At 51.4% G+C, this 26641-nt stretch overlaps 1 protein-coding gene across 1 annotated transcript in view; it reads right to left on the bottom strand.

Annotated features, from left to right (window-relative positions):
- CSMD1 (CUB and Sushi multiple domains 1) overlaps nt 1-24621 on the bottom strand; it is a 1001626-nt gene extending 977005 nt beyond the window's left edge. The window contains exon 1 of the mRNA XM_081129106.1: nt 24497-24621. Coding sequence (XP_080985232.1) covers nt 24497-24581 — 85 coding nt within the window. The 5' untranslated portion in view covers nt 24582-24621. The remainder of the gene's footprint in view (nt 1-24496) is intronic.
- Nucleotides 24622-26641: the final 2020 nt, after the last annotated feature.

Genomic DNA, 26641 nt, shown 5'->3' on the forward strand with positions numbered 1-26641 from the left:
AACGATGTGAGTGTATGTTCCTGCTTTGGGGTGCAAGCAAATATTTTATATCGTGTACAGAAAATCATGAGTTATGAATCTGACATAAAATATAAAGGGTCTCTGAAAAAAGGATTTCAGAAATATGTCAAGCGGAACGAAGCCGCCATTGGCAAATATTAGCCAACATTTACCAAGTGCCTACTGTGTGTCGGGCACAGTTACACACAAAACTTCAGTCAAAGCCCAGTCTGCCTACTTAGGGCAACGGGAGCATAACCACCTGTCCAGTCCTCTGGGTTATCCACCGGAATAACTTATTTTGGCAAACACAGGGACGACTTGGTTGAGGGAGGAAGCCGAGTATTGGGAGCCACGGGATGGCGGTGTCTGTTCCACACACATGTGGTCCTGCCAAGCAAACTTAATTTACTCGAGACTCAGTTTTTTTGTTTTTCATTTATAAATGAGAGGATTGGGTTTATCCCTGGAGTTCCCCGAAATTCACTTTCGTTATCTGTATAAATGGAAGGAAACACACACTCCAAGTTCTCCCTTGAGGTTGTTTGGATGCTCCAGGATCATAATAGAAGTAAATGCACTTTTTAACTGTATGGTGATACACAAATGGCCATTTAGGAAGGAAAAAATGCCCAGATTTAAATCTATGTTTATGAGCTTTCGTAGACATTTAGGACGAAATAAATGCATTTGCCCATTTCCTAGATGATAAACAGGTTAAAACCCAGATGTACAGCAACCAGCAAAAACGGGTTCAGTTTTTCATATGAAAAATAAAACGATAATTAATAAATAATAACACAAGAACAGTGTTTCCTGCGCTCACAACTGTAAACGTACTTTTGCCCCACCCTGTAAATGTTCACACACATAAGGACAACTTGAACCAGGACCCACAGGTGAAGTGAGAAGGGCCCTAAGCTCCGTGAGCATCACTCGCCCCGATCACAGCGTCTGGATGCAGATCAGACTGACGGACACTTGGTGCTGATTCAGATCTTTCCAACTGAACAACAGCAACTATGACCCAACTTAGAACTGAAGAATTTCAAACTATCTCCCGGTATCTGGACCAAGTTCACCTATTAAGCTAATGACATCACAGTGACTCTCAGGTCCAGATCCCGACGGGACATTCCCAAGGCTCACACACAGAGACGGGACACCTAGGATCTCAACGCTCAGGGCCCAGCCCCAGAAGGCGATAGGTGGGAACATGGGACACGTTACACACACCTGCGACTGAGCGACGCCGTCTAACACTCACCCTGTGGAAACCTAAGGGCTGTGTCCAAGCAAATCGAAGAGGTGCTCTTAGCAAAAATGTCTGAGGAAGGTCCCACACGTCAGCCTTGTAATGATTTGCACTTGGAAGAAAACAAAAAGGAACCGTAGAGTTGGATTTAACATGCGCCTTGATGAAAAATAGCTCAGATGCACTTTTTTTACAGTTTATAAATAAGCTGTAAAATAACCCAAGGAATGTGTGGTATACTCTCAGCACACCCTTCCAATTACTGAGCTGGATTGTGTAAGAGCATTTTTTCCGCAATTCACAAGCAGAAAACACAACTCGAGTGGCGATCTATGGTGCAAATCCTTTGAGGGCGTGTTGCCTTCACGGGGAGAAATTGGCCAGATATCTCCGCCTTCTGGGGGGGGGGGGAGGCAAGTTCAATAAGCCATTGATTGGAAATGACTGAGCAGATAAACCTGCCTTCCGAAAAATGTGCGGAATCGATCAAAGAAATAAAGTCCTGCATTCGGTGAACAATTATAAAGACGAAGAACGCACTTGCCATTCGCTCGCGAGGAAGGAGCACAGCCCTACGAGAAGAATTAAAGCTAAAATACACCTAGATTAAGTGTATCAGTTCCTCGGTTTTCTTCAGCCTTTTTAATTATTTTTAAATTATCCTCCGCGGAGCAATTAGTCGTCAGATCCTCCAGCTCTTCTGAGAGCCCAGGCTCATGCTCTCATGACAGCGAGGCCGTGGCCGTCGCATTGATAGATGGGTTCCGCTGAGACCTGTTTCGAGCCTAATTGTCAGCCACCCGGACCACGCCGGGGAGTACGCGGGCTCTGTGTACGCGCTCGGAAAATCACTGCTCCGTCATTGTATCTAGATCTTAAAACAATGCCTTTCTCCATAGCAGCTTGAAAATTCCTATTAAACAGCTGTAATTTTCACGGAGCTTAATAGAGAACAGCGCCTGCACTTCAGATCTGCGCTCAGGCCTTACAGGGCTTTAATTCTGCAGTGTCCAGGAGCGTGCATCTGGGATAATTTTTTTAAATATGTTTTTATTTATTTTAGAGAGATTCAGGGGTGGACACACAACCACGGAGCCACGCCGGCCGGGCAGGGATCCTTTTCTCGAGGCTGTGTGCATTCATCGGGGCAGCCCTGGCCCACCAGCGACGAGGCCGATTCGGGGACCCGGGACTCCGAGCTGAAGAGGTGTCAGAATTAGACACGCGGCAGCCGGGCCGAAAGCGGGACATGAAGGAACAACAGCGTCGCGGCTCGAAAGGCACGCGTGGGCCCGTGGCGCGGTGCAGCAGAGGCGAAGGCGGAGCAGTCCAGACTTTCCAAAATAACTGAAAAGGAGGCATTTTCTCACGGAAGGACAAGAGGGGGATGTAGCAAGGCCAGGGCTTCACAACGGCGTAGTTTCGTGTGAGTGAGTGCGATCCCTGAGCCAGGCGGGCCAGCCGGAGTCCTCGGGTGAGCCGGGAGGGAGGCCCGAGTCAGGGCGGACTCCCAGTCAGACACGAAAGTGGACAGGCGATCCTTACAAAGCAGGAAAAACGCAAACTCCATGTTTTTCTGATAAGACTATGAGTGCGCATTTTTATATGGCACTGAATGTGCTACGAGGGAACCAGAATTCCAATATCCACTCTCAGGTGAACCCTGTGAGATGGTCGACACGGAGGCCCTGGCAGTGAACCCGCTTTTTGCAACGAAGACAAATGATTGCCTTTTGCCCTGCCTTTCCCCACGCGCCCCCTTTCAACACCGTAAGCTTGGCGGCCACCCGTCTTCCCCTCGCCCATCCCTCCCTGATGCGGTCGCCGCCAGGAGCTTGGCGTAAACCCGCCTGGATCCCCGGGATCCCCAGGAACAGCCCGAGCCCCGGGCCGCGGACCGGCTCCCCCGCCTCTGCTCCCTCACACCCCCCTGTCCCAGCTCCGCCAGCTACTATCGTGTTTCTGTAACAACCCAGATGTGTCTCCCCCTCGCATACAAATGCCCGGAAGCTCCCCCTTCCCCCTCCCCCTTCCCCCTTCCCCGGCGAGGGCCGATTCCACGCCACGCGGGATGCACACGAAGCCCGAGTCCACCGCCGGGACCTGGCCACACAGAGCCCGCCCCTTCCCCTCCCAGCCCTCCATGCACTCCGAGCCTCCGTGAAGTTTTACATGGTGGTTTTTTTAAGACCAAGAACTTAGTGTGTTTTTTGAGCCAAGAATATTGCTTCTGCTGGAAAACGAGTCTTCATGCTCTAGAATTCATCCCGAATGCCACCAGGTTTGTAAAGTTTGGCCCAAGTCACCGCCCAGCGACCTCCTGGTCTGATTTCCAAGGTCGCGAGGCACACGCCCTATTAGAGCCTTTATCAGGGACCTTGTGTCCGCCTGTTGGCCTCCCCAGTCACCGCTACACCAGTGACTTGTGCCAAAAATTTTAATAAGAAACTACTAATGCTCAATAAGTTCACGTTCTATAAGCGACATTTAGGAATCTTCGCTTTACCAGTGAAAAATGCTGAATATCAGAATGCTGGATCTCACAGGTCTCCCTTCTCCACTGAGCCTCACGTGAGGTGAGATGGGGGGACGTGTACGAGACCCAGGGCCCAGGTCAGCACACACCACACTCAGGAGCCAGCGCACAGCGAGCTTTCTGTTCTCTCCCTTCCCCTCCCCTCCCCTTCTATCTGTGTATCCATCTATCTTCCTACCTACCTACCTCTCTTCCCAGGCAAGGACAAAGCAAACCTCTGGGAAATGCCCTTTTTATCTCAAAACAGCCCAGTTCACCTTTCATCTCGGAAAGCGAGGGCGCATAGAAGTACCCACAGGAGTATGGTATCCGACGTGCTTTTTAATCTGAGCGCACTGGTGTGGAGTGAGCCTATAACACGGATTCATGGGGTGAACTCCAGCCTCCAGTGTCCTTTCTCTCCACGCTGTGGCCTGTAATCCACTAGTTTAGGTTTTGAGTGGAGCAGAATAAAGTGAGTCCTGTCCAGAGTTTTAACATAGTCTACTTTAAAAATCTCTTGCAGATAGCAGCTCATTTTATCTCTTAAACACGTAGGATAACGGGTTGCTCTAAATGTGCCGAGAGAGAGAGGGCTGAGACAGCTACATGACTGAGGGTGTAATTTGTAATTACATTGTGGTTGAAATCGGGTTAAATGTACATTCTCATATTGTAGATATTTACCACGTTTTACGTGGTACGTACACTAACTACTTTGACACCTAAAAATTTAAAGGCAAGTCAATGCTTAATCACAGGATATGGGAATGACAGCATTGTCGGCTTCACAGAAATTAATATAGAAAATAACCACATGTAAAAATGCTATAAACGCTGAGAGAGAAGTCCCAGCTCACTGCGTGAAGCCCAGGGTGGCGGACGGCCGGGCTTCCCGCTGAAACAAATCCCTGATTCTGTCGTTCGTCCCTCTGGAAACTGGGGCCACGGTGAGTCTCTCTCAGCCCCAGGCCCCTGATCTGCAAGGTGGGGAAAGCGATCTTGCCAGGTAGTGAGTACTGAAGCACCGGGCGCAGGATGCAAAAGGAGGCATAAGTCATGATGTTGTTATGCTATCAAAATATTTATCTTCACAAATTCTTGAAAGATGCTTTATATCAGGGGAGGGGAACGTCTGGCCCGAGGTCCGTATACATGACCCTCGGAATCATTTAGTCTGGCCCTGCCAAGGCAACTGCCGGTGGGACTCGAAATTCAATACATCTAGAAGCTATTTTTATAGCTAATTTTTAAGATGATAATTTTATATGGCCTGCACATGATGGTATAAATATCCAAATGGCCTTTGGCAGAAAAAAGGTTCCTCACCCCTGTATATGAACTAAATGTAGCCGACCATTCATGACGTCCTGTGTAATTAGAAAGGTCCTTTCAAAACTGTAAGTTTGGGCAAGGCACAAGGTTAACAAGTACTAACAACTTTGACTTTGTCATCAGAAATAACCGCAGTATATGAAACAACAGAAAGCTTGGGTGACCATGCCATTGGAATATATATATCATTACAGAGACCAGAAGAAGGTGCTATGAGGAATTAGCCCGGCAAAGGCCATTTTAACTCATAAGGTAGACTCTGTGACAAAGCAAATGTCAGGCTCCAGTGTTTATAAAACCAAAGGGGGGTTATTTTCCTAGCTCAGAATCTCAAAGAGGGGATGAGATCAAAGTTCTAACCAACAAAGTAAAAGTGTGACACGTTTTGTGTCAACATGTTACTGACAAAGGGAGGTGATGGCAGGCCCTGTATGTGACAGGCCAGATTCACTCTGATTCTCTTACGCCTGCAGCTTCTACGTGCTCGGGCAGAACACAGCTGATCCACGGTCACTGGGAGGGGCGCCTCCTGTGGGAAATGACCCTGATCTGGGCTGGTTGTCCCTTTGATCTGGACTGTGGCTGGGATTCTGCTCTGGGTTACATTTCATTCATAGACCGAACGAAAACTTTGAACAAACTGAAACCCAAGGCCTCCTCCAGTTCTTACAATCTATAGTTTCTGGGCTCAAAAACCCAGAGTATGGTGACATAGAAATAGGATCTTTGAAAAATGAGATTTAATGCTATCAAGTCCCTATAAGTTGATAAAGTGATTAAAAATTACCATTTGAGACGGCGTGGAGGAACCTGAAGAGTATTAGGCCAAGCAAAATAAGCCAATCAGAGAAAGAAGTATCACAGGATCTCACTCATATGTGGAATCTAACGAACAAAATAAAGTGAGGAACAAAAAAGATCCAGAGACATGGAAACATGGAACAGACTGAGGGATCTCAGAGGGAAGGCGGGGACGGGGGAGTGGGTGGGGAGAGATTAACCAAAGAACTTACATGCTTATATGCAGAGCCCATGGACAGAAAATAGTACAGTGAAGGCCTGGGGGGGGGGGGGGGGATAGGGGGAAATCTGTAATACTTTCAACAATAAAGATAAATTTTTTAAAAAAATTTTTACATAAAGCTCTTAAAAATGACTGCAACACGGATTTCCTCCATTCATTCTTGATCATGAATTAACTCTGATCTCACAAAACCTCAGCAGACACCACCTCAGGAAGGCATAGTTAGAAGGCTCTCTTCTCTCTAACTCTCTAATAACCCAAATTTCCATAATCCTAGTCTTCTGGAGTGAAGGTTGGCATGCAGGTGCCAGTTGCCATAATTATGAAACTCAAGAAGGAAAGGAAGGAAGGTTTATTTTTATCTGACATAATTTCTTGCCTTCTAAGTCAGAAATGTATTTAGCAGTAGGCTATGTTCATCGCTGGTTCAAGACTCTAATTTCTAACAGCAAAGGCAGGCATTGAAAATGTGTTGTATTATTCTTATTTCCTCGCACATATATGGCTGGAGAATATTTTTTTTTAAATATGTCTTTATAGATTTCAGAGAGAAGAAGGGAGAGGGAGAGAGAGAAACATCAATGATGAGAGTCATTGATCAGTTGACTCCTGCACGCCCCCTGCTGGGGATCAAGAAGCCCCCAACCCGGGCCTGTGCCCTGACCAGGGATGAAACCGGTATCTCTTGGATCCTAGGTCGATGCTCAACCACTGAGCCACACGGGCCGGGCTGCAGAATATTTTTGAAACAAATTATTTTCCATTATTAGATGCTCTGTTCAAATGCTGTCAACTTTTGTAAGTTATATTTCCTCCAAAATTCACATAATCACCATTATTGTTAAGTGGAAGCACTGAATTCAAAGATACGTTGACTTGTTCAACTGAGTCCCTATTAAGGAAGAAACAGCCTTTAAACCCTTGTGAAGTCAGACACACGGGTACCCGATCGTTTATAAAGTACTTTCCATAAACGCAATTCACTGGGAGCAGACGTTATGCATTGTTGGGATAATAAATAGCTATTAGTGATCAGCACTTATATCAAAGGCAGCAGCCAACAGCTGGAAGAAGTCTTAAGGGACTTGGGGGGAAATGTGAGAAAACAAAGCTAAGACGAGGTGGGCAAGAAACGTGCAATCTGTTTCCAGGTGTTTTCAGGTCTATCTGACGAAAGGAATAATATCCCCAGAGTCTCCTGCGGCAGAAATAAGACCTCCCACGTCACTGTTCCAGGACCCTGAATAAAGTCAGGCCTTAGGTGGGGAATTATGTTCCTGAGCAAGTGTGATCTCAAACATACTGTCTACACATATATCTAAGTCACCGGAACCGTGAGGTCGGGAGCTATATGTGACCCTGTTAATCACGCTCTCTCCCGGATTTCTGTTGCCAGCGTCTGTAATAAAATGACATCGCATGAAGTGTTGTTCAATCAGTGGAGGGACTGACGCCTGTTTTTGGAGGGTGCTCACCAGCTTAGCTGTCATCATTAAAAAATAAAACCCGTTTGGATTTTCTACGGGATTTGATCCTGCCTTACCACAGTTTTCCTCCTCTCAAAGACGTCAGGAAGAAGGCGAAACTGCCTCAAACCCCAGCATTCGGGGTGCGTGGGCATCAGAGGGCGCGCGTGCTATCTTGTGTTTATTCAAGGGAACAGCGTCCTGAGGAACACGCTTTTCCTTGAAGAGCCAATATCTTGTAGCACGCTTTATAATCTTTTTAGAGCCTGTTTGGTTACTCTGATTGCATTATCGAGAGGAAACATCCTTACTGTAATTGTAAATGTGCGAGGGCAGGGACTTCACTCATTCACGTTTGATCCATCGCAGCGAGCAGAGGACCTGACTTATAGGGGCTGCTCGATGAAGGTAATTGGTTCAATATTTAAATGAATTTCAACAGCCCGTGTGAGATGTACTTGTCCTGGAAATGTGATTTAGTGGTATTGAAGCATTGCTTTTCCCAGTTCAGATTACAGAACTCTTTCTAGCACTTCAACGGCACGTTTCTTTAAAAACCAATATAAACACAGGAAAACATGGTTAACATCCCCACAAACCTAGAGAGTCTACTGCTGCCTAAGGTAGTGACAAAAATCAAAGCGTCTATGGGATCAAATGTGAGACTGGCAAAGTCATAATTTCCTGTCTCCACAGACCTTCCAAGGCCTGTAAGGATGCTCTGTCCAAGAATGACATCACTCCTCCTCCTGCCCTGTAACCAGGGACCTGCGTGGTGACAGGCTGGCAGCCTGGGCCTGTGTCTGCTGGTTATACACCAGGGATTTAAGAGAGGACCTCGGGGCTCCAGGTGAAGGCTAAGCCTCCTCTGATCAGAAGCAGCCCCCTGCCTTTCCCACCCAATCAATCAACCTGGCTGAAAACGTCTTCTCCCAAAGTCTGTCTGTTTCCTGAAATAAAAGGAAATATAATTAAAAAGAACAGATAATTCTATAAAATGAAGCAGCCCACGGCGGGGTTTAGATTCCCGCCTGGACGGGTTCCCGCCCAGCCTGCCTGCTAAGACTGGGCTGCAGGGCTAGGGATCCCCTTGATTGTGTCCAGTCTGCATGTTTAGAATCAGACGTACTGACAGCTTTTGGCGGGACATTAGAAGGTTCTACACACACGGCGTGAGCGTCGCTAGGTACAGAAGAATGACCAGCAAAGAGCAAAGATCTCAAGAAAAATCACCCGAGAGGCAGTTCACCACCCAGGATCTTCAGCAGAAGACCCTAGTCAGCATTTCGTAGTTAGCTGTGTAACAAATAGAACCAGCACACAGCTTGTCCTTCTCTATGGAGACAAAAAAGGGGCCTCCGTGATACATCTAACAGAAGTAACCTCACAAGATGATCCGGTCGTAACTTCCTACAGCACAGGTCTTGGCAGGTGGTCAAGCCCCAGGCCTATTAAAGATTTCTCTCCACCTCGAGCCAGCCCTGACCATTGTTCCTGAGCATCTAGGTTAACACACCTTCGAAATGCCTCTTTTTGGGGGCCCCTTGGAAGGGTAACCACCCTCCAGAGAGCACATGATCTCCTTACCTACCCTGTCAGCCAACCCCAGATTCCCCAGCCTTGCTTTCTCCCACATTCATTGAACGTACCTATGTTCCCTCCTTAGTTCCAAACGTATAAAAGAAGCTACAAAACTGTCTTTTGATCCAGGAAAGATCTTGCTCCCGGCATGTCATCAGATTGCCTCAAATAAACTCTTACAAACATTCTCTAGAGGTTTGGAGGTTTCTCGTGTGGACACTGACATGATAGCAGGTCGTGCGGTCGGAAGGCAAGGACGGTGATGAGACTCGGAGACCTGCGATCAAGGCAGAGGCTGGGAAAACGTCCGTGGTCTTTGCCTGCAATGCAAAGCTCGTGTCAAAGTGCCTCAAAGTCCTGTCAGGAAAATGTGAGCTAAGATGCAGCCCTGAGCCATAGATTCAACTCGGAAATTGACGGAGGGCAAAGGCTATGAGAGAACAGGCGTTTCCTGCAGAGCCTCAGCAGCCTCATGTCCAGAGAGAATGCTGGGAAAGGAGGCCTCTGCCTGGAGCTGCAAAACTTACCCTCCCGAGGGCAAGACCCATGGAATAAAGACAATCAGCGTGACCTCCCGCCCCGCAAGTTGACAGGGAACCAAGCACCTGCTCTATTAACACACCAAGGTGACTTCATGCTCAAAAGAGTGGTGAAATATCAGGAGAAACAGGCTCAAAGAGTAATTAATTTCAACTTATACTAATTAAAATAAGTATCTACTTTATGTCATTGGAGGAGAGAAACTGCCAAGTGCTGAATGCAATGCACTGGAAGTAAGAGAGGCAAAGAAAAATTAGACACACACAGAACACGGATTAATTCTACCTCCTGGCTGCAAGTGGCCTTATCGAATTCAAGGCCCCTCTGCTATAACCCGCTAAGTACGTATTGATTAGCTGATTGCTGCTGGACTTCGAAGTCGGGGAATGTCAGGGCTGTGAGGGAGAGGGCAAAGCCACTTCCTTTCCCAGGAAGAATTTAAGCCCAGGGAGGTCTCCAAACCAGAGGTAAGGAGCCTGCACTAGAGCCCCTCCCCTGCTCCCTCAGGCCCGGGTGCAGATCCTGCCTCTGAAGGCAGCAGGCGTCACCCTGAGGGCATGGGCCCGGAGCTCGAGAAGCAGGCCGCAGGGCGGTCATCCGCTCCGCCTGAGCTCCTCCAGGCCTGTCTCATGGACCCTGGACCAGCGTCAGCAGCCAAATGTCTTGGCAGCAAAGACAATGACAACCGTGGGTATGTTATTTGCAGTAACAGGAAAGGGAAAAAGGAGTGGCTACTGCTTAGGGAGCCCGAGTGCTCTGAGATGAACTGAGTGGAAGGGTTAATACTGTTTACTGAATGACTCTGAAAAATACAATTTTATTTACCATGAGAAACCTGGTTGAAAAAGGGTCCTTTGTAAATGGAGGGTTAGGCATTTCTGGTTTGGAAGGGAACCTCCGTTTAGTTTCAGGTAATAATTTCTTAACTACGAGGGTGAGTCAGCACTCATGTTAGGGAGCTATCACACACCCTGGTTTCTCTCTGACAATTTACCTACAAATGTATGTGCCAACTGCCTCCAAAGGGCAGCTATCCCGTCTCACTTTCTTTTAATGTCTTAAAAGATATAATTCCTCTATTTACAAACTATTCTGAATTAATGAAGACATCTTAACAAAATACAAAAAAAAGTATGTTCTTAAATATAATTTAACAAAAATATATAAAATGATTTTATAACGCTCCTCTAGTGTCCCATAGTGTTTCCCTTTTATCTCAGCATGTGTGAAGTTCAATACAGAACTCCGCAAGATAATTTTTCACATTGTCCAAAAGAATGTAAAAATTTTAAAATAGCTTCCAATTAAATGTGTCACCTACACGCCCCTCCATCCTGAGCACGCTGAGATGGTATCTCCTTCCGCGTTCTGCTCTGAATGAGCCCACCTCGTGCCAAGCCTGGGCTTGCAGAAAGGTGCCCTTTCAGAAATCATTTGACACGGTCAGTTTATCAGGCATCGACTCCTCCCGCCGGCCTCTGTCTTTATAAAACACTCACTATGTAGGCGCCGCCGGAGGGCAGCTGTGCTTAAGGATGGGCCCAGATCTGTGAAGCCTCGTGGGGCGTTCTCACCGGGCCCGACCAGCAAGTCGCACCCCTCAAACCTTCCTTCTAAAAGGAGCCTCAGATACTCCTCTTGGGCAAGTCTACGCAGTTAGACAAATATACAGACTCTTTCCAAACACAGGAGCACCCCACGGTTGTAGAGACTGCTCGCAACCCACCCACCGGGTGTGCAGGGCAGCCTTGCTGGGAAGTTTCTACTCTTTTCTTCTACTGCTCCTTTGGGGGTCACCTCAGATGTCCGAGAGGCATCCTGACCACACATGACTTTAAAAGGCACCTTCCCCGGGCGACGTGACTGAGCAGGTGATTTTACTAACACGGAGCGTGACGCGCGAGGTTGCGATGAGATGCCGACCCCGCTGCTGTTCTGCACCGGGCCTCCCGAGCAGCCTCTATCCTCATCTGCAAGCGAAGGAAGGAAGACGGAAGCGTTCTGCAGGCCCTGGAGAGTTCTAGAAACTAGATCAGGATTCTCCTTACACCCAGGAGACACTCGGTCATGTCCACATACAATGATCACGTCCACCTACAAAGGACCGCTCCCCAGAAAAACAGGACTTCCTCCGACATCACTTCTGGGCTTGTAACTGGAATTGACGGGCTAAGTTTTTAGTCGCCATAAAACGGCTGAGAACGTTGATTTAAAGTCAGTGACTGGCGACCCCGGTTCCAAGCGCCTCCCGGGAGCTTATTCGTCAAACCCTTGTAACGCTGGGTCTGGCTAACGACCCTCTGCAAAGGGGAGGACACCCAGTGTCAGGCAGTTTTATATTTTCCAAGGTTTTGTGTTCATTTCTGTCCTCACCGAAATGGAGCCCTGAGCTCAGGAAAACAAAGACAAATCATTTCCATCACGAGACGTTAGCTGCCCATCTATGCGATGAACTGGCTTCCCCCCTGTAACGTTATTTCATACGCAAGTCATTTTGATCCTTAATAAACGTAAACATGCAGCATCGAATTGTACTAATTCCAGCAGTCCCAACAAATAAAATATTTCAGTGTTGAGCTCTTTCACATTGAGTATTCTGCAGTGACAAATGTGCCATTCAAGTTATGTTGATATAAAACATATTAACTAGCTAACACCGGGCATGGCAGCACTGTGCTTTGCAGTGACCAATGAAAATTGCTGTAGTGAACTGTTTAGAAAGCAGCTAAGCCCTTTAACACCTTCCCACCTACTGAGGGCCCTGCAGCCTGGTGGCCCTGCAGCCTGGTGGCCCTGCAGCCTGGTGGCCCTGCAGCTTGGTGGTCCTGTAGCCTGGGGTTCTGCAGCCTGGGGTCCTGCAGCCTGGGGTTCTGCAGCCTGGGGTCCTGCAGCCCTGGGGCCCTGCAGCCTGGTGGTCCTCACCACTTCAGAAGCTTAAATATTGACTATCCCACTTTCCAGCTGCCGGGATAATACTGGGTTTTAAATGTAAGCCCAGAACTTTCCCAGGCATCCTACCTTCCCTATGTCAAGATGCAGCAGAGAGGGAATCAAGAGGGCAGGAGGGAGGCAGAGGATGCCTGGCTGGGCCCGTGAGGGTCAGTGGTTCTCAGGGATTGAGTGTCATCCCAGGCACCAGGAGGTCGCTGGTTCGACCCCAGTAGGGGACGTGCAGGAGGCAGCCGATCAATGACTCTCTCTCTTTTTTCTCTCTTTCCTCTCCCTTTCCTTTCCTCTCTGAAATCAATAAAAACATGCTTTTTTAAAAAAAGAGATATCTGGGCTCCCCCAAGAAGATCATTCGCTTAGACTGAGCTGTCTCACTTCCCAGTGCATTTGTGCCGACACCTAACTCCTCTGGACACGAGTGAAACAAGGCAGTTGGAGTCATAAACCTGAAGGTCGCGGCAAGTTCAAAAGTCTTATCACCTGTCCAGGGTCCGCCCGTCAGCACGTTCTGCTAAGAGCTACTCGTCTCTCTCGCTGTTGCTCCACGTAATCCTTTTTAAGAACTATTATATTATGTAGGAAAGCACGCGGTAATTATTCCAAGGCTGGAGCCCCATTTGAATATCAATGCTGCAGTGTGTGTCTCTTCTCAGATATTTTTACCTGTGCGGAGAAGTGGCTGGCCTTTTCCCTACATAAAAATGGAAACTAAATATACATACGATTTTGAATGTTCAACTCAACCTCTCACCATGGAAACAGTTTCGTGTGGGCAGTACAGTGTGTTACACAATCCATTTAGCTATTTTAGGGTGGTGGACGTTCAAGCTCTGCCCAAATTTTCACTATTGGGGAGGGGCTAACGTCACTAAGCACAGATTGCTGCAGGCGGCATCGCATTTCTGACTCTCTCATATTCAGGGGTACGGACAAATTCTCTGCACCCCCCCAAATTTTTCCTAGATAGACAACAATCCCATATGGAAGTGACCTCCCTGTGCACTTGCTAATACACGATGTAGCAGCTGTTTCACGAGTGCATCGTAGAAAAACAGCATTGTTTAATTTACATTCTTTAGGTAAATATTAAGTTTGGGTACGATTCCCCTACATTCATTATTTATGTTTGTTCTCTCTGTAAAATACCAACTTAAATTTCTTGCCCACTTGTACTCAGGCCCTGGGCCCTTTGCCTATTGACTGCATCATGTTCTTTATACATTAACACATCCCCAGGATGGTCGCGTGGACAGACTCTGCAGGCGGCCCCCAGGGTCCCACCTGCGGACGGTCGTGGCCTGCGTAACTCTCTCCCCCTGGATGTGTGCAGGACCTGGGCCTTGCTTCTGGGACTGTGTCCCCATGACTATGTGATTACAAACAACACTGCAGCTCCCGACTTGCCCGTCTCTCTCTCTCTCTCTCTCCTTCCAGGGCTTTGAGCCATTTGGGAAACCCGATGACACAAAAGCATGCGGATGGGCTCTAGGAACCGAGGTGGCCTTAAGCAACAGGCTTGAGCTCTCGGTCCTACACCCACAGGGCGTGGAATTCCTGCCACCCCCGAGTCGTGAGGCGGTGTGGGAGTGGGTCCCGCCCCGGCTGAGCTGTGGGCGAGGCTCATGTCCCTGCTGCGCCTGGACTGCAGCCCGCGAGGCCACCGGCAGGGGATCCGTGGGAAGGGCAGGAGCTGGGAGGCCCTACTGTGCGCTGCGGGAGCTGCTGCCTCCGTGGCGATGTTACCCAGCGGCAGGAGGCAGGTGACGCAAACACGCTGAGATGGGAGGCGCCCCTCAGGTGCGTCCCGTGACTGTTCTCTCGCCCTTCAGTCGCCCCTGGTGGCGTCTGGTCCTGCAGAGGATCCACGTGAGCAACAGAGGACAACGTAACATGACCTTGCCAAAAATGTCTTTGGCTCTCTGTCCCCAGTGTCTCCTGAATTTGGGACAAAAAATATGAAAAGGCATAAAAAAGTAGCTTGAATCTTGCAGCCTCATGTGAAGGCTGCAATAAGCGACGCCCGACCCCTTACATACGCACTTCTGTTTTCTTCCTGCTCACCTGTTTCTTTCTCAAATATAAAAGCAAGCCCACCTCATGGCAGAAATGACAGTCGCTTCACCCTGTCATCTAACACTTTATATTACTTTACACCCTCTTTTTAAAAGGCCGCCTATTGTCCATCCATCATAAAAATGGAAAGAAAAACACATTTGCTGGGAGACATCAATCATCCTCCGGGTTCAGCGCGCTCTCAGGTCGCGGGACCCTCACCCTCCACAGGCCCGACCGCCGGCCCCGCCCTGTCTCCTGTGGCCACTGGAAACAGCGGGAAGGGAGTTTCTGTAATTGGGGTGGTCGAGGAAAGAGACTGATTAGTTCCTCTTTGTTCCATAATCCTCTTATGTAATTCTTCTAAACTGAAAGCTGAGAGATAAAACAGTCATGAAGATCCAAACGGCAACGTAGGCTGACACCTGCGGAAAAGCTCTAATAGCATCGAACCACTTTCCCGGCGAGAAAGCTCAACCCGCCCCCGACACCTCACTCCGTACACACGAGAAGGGACAATGACGACTGCGAAAAGGAAACACGGATGAGCCGGAGCCGGCGGAGTCCCAGCCCAGCCCGTAAGGTTCCAGGCGAATCAGTGCAGCCTCGGTGTGTCAACGAAGGAACCGTGGACCGGAGGCCACCGCCACTGCCCCCTGCCTCGGGTCGTCTCTCCTGAGTCTCCCACAAAACACTGTCACACATTAATTGGCTCTTAGGAAAGGGGACAGAGCCGGGTGCGGGAGAGCACGTGCTCAACAGAGGGACCGGGAGCGTGAGGCGGCGGGGGCCACGTCCCTGCAAGAGCGTCTTCGCCCCTCCGGGACTTGAGGATCCATGCGGTGAGCTCCATGGGCACAGGGACAGAAACAGCAACCGAGCAACAGCGTATTTTTTAAAAGATTCTAACCTCGCGATTCCCCGCGGCGTGGCCCAGGGTTGTGGAGCACAGGCGGGGCAAAGGAGTCTGGAGGGAGCCCGGGCTGGGTGAGTCAGAGCCGGGCAGAGCTGGGCTGAGTGGGGACCGGGGTGCATCTGGGACAGCTGGAACCTGCTTGGGCCCTGACGGGGCCCAGGGCCGGCTGAGAGAGGCGAGCCGGTGGGAAGCGCAGGGGACTCTGGTCTGGGGAGCGCGACCTCTGCACGTGTGGGCGCAGCACACGCGGTGCCCGAGGCGGGGACGCCTACGGCCAGGAGGGGGGAAACTAGAAAAGGCTGCTGGCGGTTTGCGCGTGTCCGTCGGCCTGTGTTTCCCACCCAGGGTTCTATTAGTGCTGCATCCCGAGGTCACGGCCACACAATGACAGTAACAGCATGGACCGTGGAAAGCAGAGTTTAACAAGACAAGAAAACCTTCCTCCTAAGAAACAGATTCACGATCCAAGCAAGGGCTTGGCCCACTGCTGCGTGAGGAAAGGAGGGAAGACCTGGGACAAGGTGCGTGGCTTCGCTCACTGCAGGAAAGGGCCCGGGACAGTGAGTCACAGAGTCTCCGTGGGTTCACCCCCACGCTGGACACTAAACGAGGCTCCTGCCTGTCCTCAGGCCAGTTCCCACTCAGCACCCTCCTTCTCACCGACTCTGTTCCTTTCTCCCTCTCTCCAGGTTTTCACCTCCTGGGGACTCCTCTCTAAAATCTGCATGATATTTAGTGTCTCTGTCACAGTCTCGTATTTTAATAAGTACGAATTAAGTCAAGTGACTTTGTTTTGTTTTGTTTTTTTAAGGAAGTGAAAGATCCATGAGGGCAAACACAGATTCATCTTCTCTATTCAAGTATGTAGGTAAATAGTAAGGGATCGTGAACTGCAGTTTTACTGACGTGAGCGATTCTAGCAGGTCCACGGCCTAACTCTTCAGGTGCGCAAGGTGATTACTATAATCCCATTTAAGAGTCTAGACTTCCTAAATTTCTTCTTCGACTCCCTAGCCTTCATTGGGAAGGATGCTAAGAGACTAAACACATGTATATTCCCCCCAAATGGTAGTAGTTCAACTTACTTAAATATATCACTAAACAAAGGTCATTCCACTTACCTGTCACAAGACGATTGTTCTCACTTGACTTTCTCTTGATATTATCTACAATCTTATTAATAGTATTAAGACTTATATTTTAAAATTTTTACATCATTTTCATGTAAAATGGAGCACCCAGAAAGATCCAGTACCCTGCAACCTCATATCTATAGCCAACAACACACACAAAAGAAAATCCCAATGGCCAGATTTGTCTTAAGCTGTTCACAGTAATTATATTTTGCAAAGAACTGAGAAAAAGAGTGAGAGTGAAGAAATGCAAGATTGACGCCAGGGAAACTTACATTTCCAGCCCAGAAAGGGAAGTATCTGCTCCATTCAGTTAACATCTTGTAAAATTGTGACCTTCTTACGTCCTCAGGGCCCCTCTCCTTCTCTGCATGAAGTGCCAGCCATGCCCTGCAAGTCTTAACTACCCACAGCTGTACTGTGCATCGAAGCCTACCACTCTCCTAACCAACGAATTAAAAAGATTTTTTTTTTAAAGATAATAGTTTGAAATATGGAGACAAAAATTGTTGATGGCCTTTGAACACACTCTTATTGTTCATTTGAAAGAAAACGGAGTATCTTTAAGTTCAGGAGAACCCAACATCTTCATAAGAAGGAGCCTGTAACCCTGAAGATTACCACTGGCATAAAAATCACACGTCTGTAGTGTCGGTGATCAATTCAGTGATAGAAAGAGAAGTGAAAATTTACTCAGAGTCAGGGGGTAAGAAGCACAGTCACATCAAGGGTGTGGGATTTTATAGGAACATGAACGATGAGAGTTCACCATACATTTTATATGGCTATCAACTTCATGCAGAAAATGACTCGCTTGTAAAAGATCAATAAAGATGCTTTCTACTAAAAACAAGAGGAGAAATAAGTTTCTCTGAATCAAGGCACAGGACTTCACCAAGCATCTGGAAAACGACAGCTTAGAATTCACAATTAATTTCAAAGGCTTTTAATTCATTAGCGATCACTCCCCAAATAATTCTAATTTTAACTCAACACTTAGTTCTTTCTTATATAACACTAATCATATCAGAGTATACTAAACAAGAAAAGAAAAATAAAGTAATTCATTCGTACAGTGTTTTTATATGAAAGAGTAAAATTTTCCCTTGAAGTCGTCCCAAGATATGAGCATTACGGACAGGGAGTTTGAATCTCAACTTTGTTGTAAAACCTTTTTTTAAAAAAAAAAGATTAACCAGTATAGAATGATGAACACTGATAATGGAGGCACTAATGCTAAAGAAGAAATCTTTGGAAATAATTGCACAATTTCATAATAGAGTATATTCATCATGAAATCAGCATGGACCAGTCAGCCTGTGAAGGCTCAGTAAATAGGTGACTTGATTTTGATGGCGTTTATTGAAAGGGAGGTAGAAATAGATAGACGATAGATAGACGATGGATGGGTGGATGGATGGATGGATGGATGGATGAATAGGTGCATGGGGTGGATGGACAGACATATGTAAATGCAGATTTCTGACACCATCCAAAACTCACTTACTGAGAATCACTTGGGGGAGAGGCCTTGGAATTTATAGTTAAACAAGACCTCAAGTGATTCTTACGCACACAAAATTTACAAAAGATTATTCTAAGACTTTACACCACGGTCACAATGCCAACATTTACAATGACAATGGTGACACATTTAGTGCAAAAAATGCAGAGCTGCCAGGATAATTGGGGAAATGCTGGGTGTCCTCAGAAGCTGCCCTGATTCCCCTGGGACTCCTGCGGCCTCCAGTTATCTGGATCATTCAGAGAGGAAGTTCGATTTACCTTTATCGTATCTATGCGTCACATCAGTTTTCCTCGAATTTTATTGAGGTCAAGGGTCTTCCAAACACATAAAACAAAAAATAAGTAAGTGAATAAAAGGTACTTGGACTTGAGCCCATATTTTATATAAATTGCGAATAGGTTGCAACGATACTCTAAACGTAACTCAAGGATGATAAACTGCTAAGTGGCACCAACAACTTGACTCCTTCAGGCCTGTATTTCTCCTGATCTCATGTCAGCAACAAGAATAATTTCTAACTCGCGAAGCATTACTCATGACTTACTTCTTTACAAACATAGCACCCAAGAGGAAGCGCGTCTCTTACCCGCTGAGGCCGGGGAAGGGCAGCCCCAGACGGCCCTTCCCTCTCCCAGCCCCGCGCTGAAGGACAAGGCAGATGTTGGCCCATAAATGACAAAATGCACCAGAGAAATGCGTCAGAGAAACACTTTAACAGGTGCCCATGCCGGCGCCTTTCTCACCCACCAGAGAAGTTTCAGCCAGAGACAAATGTGGCCACTGCGGGTCAGAGTCACACTGAGTCTAAGTAAGTTAGTTTGTTGACATTTCATTCCGCAGTCAGCTGTTTACAGCATTTTCAGAAGCAGGTTTTGTTGAAGGAGACGGTGCTGCCAGTGGATCATGAAATCTCTCATCCAGCGAGAACAAAGATGTTGCGGGCCAAAGAAAGATCCTGCAACTTCCCTCAAGCACCGCTGGCATCTTCCTCACGCGAAATTAGTGGTCGATTTACATGGCTTAGAGAAATTGCAGCTGAGCTCAAAAAAGGGAAAAAAGTGTTTCAGGCTCTGCATCCAAAAGGTTGATTTTCTTTAGGAAAAAACAACTGCAACTTGTGAATTATTTCCATTAAGCTCCTACAATCAGTCATTTTTAACCAATTCAATGAAACAATTTTCACCTATTCTTCTTTACATAATGGAAATTTTAATTCTGTTCCTTATCAACCTCAGGACTAGGGGAGAAATTCTACACTAAATACAGACATGCTAATTAGTCACAGGTCATTTAAGTCATGGTCAAGTCAGTGTGGAAGAGTCTTCTTTCCCTTGCACTGAGGAAAATACCCAGTATGACTGATTTCCACGCTGGTGGGCTGTTCTGAATTGGGCATCCCCTGGGCTGAGCGCAGTGGCTGTGCAATTGAAGGCTCGGTCAAGGGTTGATTTCCTCTTGGACTAACTGTGGTTGCAGCCCAGCCAAAGGAGGAATTTCTTGGCTTCAGGCGGTACATCCAGGACAGTTCCACCGTCTCAACCAATACCTGTCTCCAGTTCCTACGGTGGCCCCGCCACAGAGAGGAGGTGGTCTGGTTCATTCAGTGACCATGGCTGGCCCACTAACCCAAGTTCCAAGTCTACCAGCACAGGGACCACAGGTTTCCACTCACACCCAAGCAACCCAAAGGTGCAGACCCTGCAGACTATAGAATGTCTATCCCTCTACTCATATGTCTCCCTCTGATTTATTAGCTAAACAAGTAAACTTAAAATAAAAGATGGCATAGCTTGTCACCTACTCTGTTCAAGGAGTTCAATTACTTCATTCAAGAAGGAAATGAACCAACCAGAAAAAACACAAAAGGCTGAAGGGAAAGCAGAGTTTAAATTGCATATGCAGGTGGTAGTGGCTTATTTCCACCATGAGCTCAGCAGAAAGCCTACCGGTGGGAGACACATTGAGAATCCAGCCCCGCACGGGGTACTTAACATGCGATTTGCATCTGGACAGCTTAGCAATGTCCACACTGGCTTTGCTGTCTCGTCTGCAGTGAGCACAAACCAGCCTCAGCCCTTGTTTATCTATTTCTTAAAGGAAGCAGAAGCATTTTCTTGACATTTTCAAAGCTCTGTTGGTGTTAGTGGCAATGAAATGGAGACAGGGAAGCGTGGGCCCCAGGAGGAGCTGCTTTTACCCACTGGACTTCAAAGTCCCTTCCCGGTGGCCAGTCTTCTTCTTGGCATGACGGGCCAGCTAAGAGCCCGTGAGCTCTGTGATCCCCCTTCTCTGCAGGCCAGTGTGGGAGTGGAGGCCGGAGACCTGGGCGAAGTCCACCTCCAGGGCTGCACCTGCCCCTCTTCCCAGGACCTGTTTAGTGACATCTCCCCACCCTGCGGTGACAAGTTCAACTGTACAAAACCTGTCGCTTCGGAAGACAGCCTCCCCTTTTCTTTCCTTTTTAAAGACTTAAAATCCCAAACTAAGCATCGTGGAGGAGCCCCAGATGCACCAGCGTGTTCTGGCCGAAAGGTTCTGAATTGAATCAACAAAGAATCCCCCGGACAATGCAATAAAAAATATTTGCCGAGGAAATGATGACTGCAGAGGCCTCAACTCCCTCTCACCTGCCCCACCTTTTTAGTGACTAGGGGTTTTCTGTGGGAGTCCCCGGCTTCCCCAGGGGGAGTGTGTGTGCAGTGGCCAGGCCAGGAAGGAATCCGACTGCCCAGTGGAAGGTCAGGTGGTTGGGGAAGGCTGCCTGGCCCTCTCCCTCTCCCTCTCCCTCTGTTGGGTTACACGTTTCCGTGGAGACCCCACAATGCACAGTTACACCTCTCTGCGGAGCATTAGGGACGCCGGGATTGTGAATTTGGACAAGCACCTTCCCGTCCCGGGCTTCCTGCGGTGACACCTGGGGAAGCTATTTCACCTGGCCCTCAGGAGGCTGCTGGGCGCCGCTGCCAACAGCCGCCTCCTCTCCCCCGCTGCACGAACGCGGGGGGCAGCTGCGAGGCAAAGTCTGTTTCCCCAACAGCGGGCAGGTCAGCCCCAGACCAGGGGCGCAGCCCGCGGCCCCCGGAAGAGTCCCTGCCCCCGTCGCCAGCTGGCCATGCGCAAGCCTCCCCCTCCCCGGGGCCTGCAGACGGGCTGCTGTGGGGCAGCGCGCACCGGCCGAACCATCAAAAAGGGAAAAATCACAGGCGAATTCTGGGCGCCCCAACATGTGGTGAAGCTAAAAATACAAGCAGCGAACGCTGAGGGCGGCGGGCACTGGGGGACCCGCGCCCCCCGACCGCAGCTGCCGGGCTCCGCCGCGCGGGACCTGCCACGCCGCCAGGACGCCCGCGCACCGCGCACCGGCCGCCGGCCTTCGCCACGGGGAGCCCCCGGGCTCGCGCAGCGTGGGCGGCGGTGGCCCGAGCGGTCCCCGCGCCGCTCCCGGGAAAGCCCTGTGCGCGCAGGCGCCCAGCCCAGCCCCCACCTCCGCCACCCGGGCTCGCCCACGGGTGCGACCCCGCCCAGGAGCCCGCAAGGAAGGAGCGGGCGGGGACTCGGGCTGGCGTCACCAGGCTCGGCCTGCGGCCCCGCCCGGTGGACCCTCCCCCAGCCCGACCCTGGGGCGCAGAGACCCGCGCACGGGTGGTGCGGGAGCGGCGGGACCCGAGCGAGGCCGGGCACTAGGGGACCGCGCAAACACACGCACACACGCACACACGCTCACACACTCGCACACACGCACACACTCTCACGCACACTCTCACACACACGCTCACACACACACATTTTCACATGCACACACGCACACACATGCACACACACACTCACAATCACACACTCACACCCTCACGTGCACACACTCACACACATGCACACACACACACACTCACACACATGCACACTCACACACACTCACGCACACATGCACACACACATGCACACACACACATGCACACACTCACACTCGCAATCACACACTCTCACACATGCACTCACACACTCACACTCACACACACATTCACGCACACATGCACACACACACTCATACACATGCACACACTCACACTCACCCTCACACACACTCTCACACACACACACACTCACACACACGTCTTATTCTTGTTCCCTAAACGCCAAGCAACCCAAAGATGCACTTATGGCTTCCACAGCCCGGACCCGGGGCTCCCTGGGCGCAGCGGGCGGTGCTCTCCCCGGGGTGGCTGCCCCTCGAGGCTCCCGGGTGTTCAGGGCTTTGCTACCCGCCCTGTGGGCGCTGGGACCTGGGAGAGCGCTGCTCCTCCCTCCCCCGCCCCTCGCAGCGCCCGGCCCACCCGGGAGCGGAATCCTCCCCCACACACGTGTGCGGATTGTTAAGCAGCCCAGGCAGGGCCGGCTGCCGTCTCCAGGCAGCAACTCCTGCTAATTGCGGGGGAAGGGCGCCCAGAGCACAAGGAACAGCAGGAGAGGAGAGTGTGCTCAGAGGCAGAAGGAGGCCCCTCGCAGGCCCAGAGGGGAAGGGGCGGGAAGTCGAGTAGAGTCGCCTACCAGGTGTCTTCTCTCCACCTAGGGGCTTGTCCCCAGGCCCTTGCCCCACCCTCCACACCGATGGGCGCACACCTCCGGGGGACGGCCCCCTGCTCCACTGTTCTAGCTTCCTCTCCATCTCCAGGCAGTCCAGGGCTCCCTGAGGCCGCTGCCCACCCACCCAGCGATGCCTCGGAGGTGCTCCCTGCACCCACTCCTTACGCGGGGCATGGGGACCCAACCGGGCGGGTGGGTGCGCAGAGGGCCAGCGTCCCTGGGTAGCTTCCTAATCCCCAGAGAACGTGAACTGGGCCACTAACACCACCGTTTGCTCCCTGGGGTGCTGGGGACCATTCCCACAGCCCCCTCTGTGAGGCAGGGCGCCTGTGTGGAGGGACATCCCTCGTGGTCAGCTCGCAGCGGCCGGAGCAGCCCCTGGAGAAGAGCTCCAGGGGGAAGCCTGGCCTGCCCTCCTCCCCTGCCTCCCGGGCCAGGCCCATCCGGACCGTCCGAGTGGAACCAGAGCCGGTCCTCCCTCTAGTCAGTCACCCCAGAATCTGCAACACTGAAGGGCCACGAAACGGGGAGACAGCTGGGAGAATCTGGAGAGGGGAGGGGGATCCTGGGGGGAGCAGATGACCAGGAGAAACAACCCGCAAGACTTGGCTCCAGGCGTAACAGGGACCACAGTGAAATCCACACGCTGTTTGCAGGAGCGGGGATGGGGGAGGGCGTCCGAGGAGCCGGACCCGGAGCCGCACGTACTTTGCAATGTGAAAATCGATCGATTATCTCTCTCCCCCCCCTCTCCCCCTCGGAATCAAGAGGGAGCTTGTGTGCCTTCCCGGAGAATAGACAAGGGCAGAGCTACTGCCAGCCCCGAGGCTGCAGCCCGTGGGCGACTTAGGGGGGACATTCCCTAACTCGTTTCAAGGAGAAAGCCAAGTGCACAGCGCCCCGAGCCCCAGGCGCAGCCGGGAGCCCCGGCCCCTCGCGGACGCGTCCGGGGAGGAATCCCCTCCCGGGCGCCCCGCTCCCCCGGCCCCTCGCCAGCGCCTTCCAACTTGCGGAGAGCAAAGTGCGCGGAGAGGCGGGGGGCCTCGCGGAGTCACGGAGGCAGCGCCTCGGGCCCCGGGGTGGCGGAGCGGAGGCCGGGATGCTCCGCGGGCGCGGGGAGCCAGGGTGCGGGGCGCCGGGCCAGCCGGCTGGTCTGCCCGGTGGCGCCCCAAACCCCCGGAGAGCCCGAACTTGCGAGGCCGGCTTCCCAGCACCACTTTCCCGGCTGCTCCGGGTCCGGAGAAAGTCCTGGGAACCAGCCCCCGCCGCCCCGACCCGCTGCGCCCACACCTCCGTGGAGGCAGTGCAGCCACGACCGCGCAGCCGGCCCGCTGGGGTCTGGCTCCTTTCTCCCTGACAGCCCACAGCACCCAGAAAAGCGGCGTCTCCTTTGGGCCGGAGCGAGGGGAAGGCGGCGGAGGGGCGGGGGTCAGCCCGCGCTGGGGAGGCTCGGCTCGGGCGCTGCCTTCCCCGCCTCGAGCATCCGCAGGCGCCGCGGCTCGGTCCCCTGCCCACCCGGGCAGACACCTGCGTTGGCCACGGGCCTCCTCGGAGGGCTCGCCCGTCTCCCCGTCGCCTCCCCGTCCCCCCACCATCTCCCGGGCGCCCGCAGCCTCCTTACCCTTCGCTGCGGCGAGGAGCCCGGCGCAGAGCGCCAGCGGCAGCAGGAGCGGGAGCGGAGGCTGGCGTCTCCTCCACGCCGTCATGTCTGCAGATATTCCACACGCGCGACCACGAGGGCTCTTCTCCGAGGCGCCGACTCCTCCCGGCACGCGGGCTACGGGCAGAGCCGGATGGTCCCCGAAGGGCAGGGCGAGCAGGACAGGGAGCCGGGTCCCCGGACCGGCCGCGCGCCCGACGCCTCCCGCAGGTCTGGGCGCCCGGCTCGCCTCGCTCTCATAGCATCGGTGCGCGCCCGGGGCCGCTGCGGGGCCGAGCGGGCCGGGGCCGCGGGCGGGGCGAGGCGGCCCGGAGCTCGCGCAGCCTGGAGAGCCCTGGAGCCCGGAGCGGAGGCAGCCGGAGCGAGCGCCGGCGAGTGGGAGCGGAGGGAGGGGCGCGGGGAGGAGAGCGCGCCGGGGGGAGGCGGGAGCGCGGGGGACGGCTGGCGCGCGGAGGGCCGCGGCTGGACTCAACCATCCCCGCGCCGAGAGGGGAAGCGCCGGCTCCGCAGCCCGGCCCGCCCGGCGCAGCCTCCCCGCCCCGCGGCGCCGCGCGGCCCCCTGCGCAGCAGCGCGGGGCTGGCGAGGGCGGGCTGGCGGGGCGCCTGGGTGGGGACGCCCCACCGCCCACCCGGAGAGGCAACTCCCGCAAACTAGAGGGACCCCTGGGGCAGAGGCTGGTCCCCATCTCTGACCTCTGTTTACGCGCTGACCACAGAGAAGCCCCCCCCCCACCCATAACTTAGCAAAGACGGGCAGGTGGAAAGGGCGCAGACCCAGCTCTAACCCCAAGGGAGAAACAGCGTTATTATTATTTATTATTATTATTATTATTATTAGACATCATCTTTGGCAAGAGGACTCTTTGCAAGGGGTTACAACAATTTTTCTATTTTTGTGACTCAGGTTGTTTTCTGTTTTTGGACTCAGGTTGTGTCGGGGTTATCTCCGCACAGACAGGTTCAGATCAAATTTGAAATCAGGAAGAGTGCCTGGAACTGACAGCGCGGTCTGGTCAGGAGAGATGGCGATTGGCGCACCCTCGGGTGAAACGACATGAAATGCAATGTTGGGAAGGGGCTTCAGGAGAAAAGAGGCAGAGCCTCTCTCTGAATCTGCAAAGGAATGAAACTGGCAGAGCAGCGGGAACAGAGCTGGAGCGTCACAGAAGCTGATGGAAGGAACCAGGTTTCACCCAGTTTCCTCCTGGAATAGAGAAGGTATTCCTGCAGTCCCTGGGGAACAGGGAAGGCAAGGCAGTTTAGGGGAAGGTGGGAGATTCGTGGAAAAATAGGAGCCATAGGTGAGTGATAGTGTTCACAAAGGGGTAGCAAAGCATTCTCCATTCTTGACCAGAAAGCTGTAGGTAACTCCCTTAGAGGGTAGAGGGACCAGAACATGGGAGTCCACAAGTGAGGGAAACATTGTAGCACAACAGTGGTGTGAAACATTGTATCTCCTGCACCACCGCATGATGTGGGCGGAACGGAGACCCCATGGTTGGCCATGGTCATGGTGCTTCATTCCACCTGCGGTTTGTCTCAATCTTCAGGATTAAATAGTTGACAATTCCATATGTTTTATTTCCTTGTCTTGTTTTTCCTGGACTCCCTTGGTCCCATGGGTCTCTAGGCTGCCTAAGAGTGTGATGGTGCATCCAGGAAATCAAGGGCTACGATCTTGAAATGTGAGCAGCAGAGCATGGTTCCCTTAGTGTCTTCACAGCCTACGGGGAACAGCTGAACACACCACAGACGCCCGTCTCCATCCTAGAGAGAGGACTCTGAGCACCAGGAGCCATAGCTGCTTCTCTGAAGGCTGCTGTCCTGAATGGGGCCTGGGGTGTCCACCTGCAGAGCCCCCCTTGGCCTCCCTGAGCACTAGAGAGAAAATAAGACAGGAAGCTGGAGTGTGGGGGAGTTTCCACTGGGACCCATGGACCCTGCTCCTCAGGCTGAACTAGACATGGGGGGGGGTATCACCCACTCTGTGACTTCAGATCAGACCCCAGATGGTACCTGACACTCAGCAAGTGAACAAAAATGCTCTTGAAGACCCATGAAGGGACCCACCAGTCCATTCCAAGATCCTCATCAGAAACAACAATT

The sequence above is a fragment of the Miniopterus schreibersii genome (assembly GCF_964146895.1).
Source record: "Miniopterus schreibersii genome assembly, chromosome: 2".
NCBI lineage: Eukaryota > Metazoa > Chordata > Mammalia > Chiroptera > Miniopteridae > Miniopterus > Miniopterus schreibersii.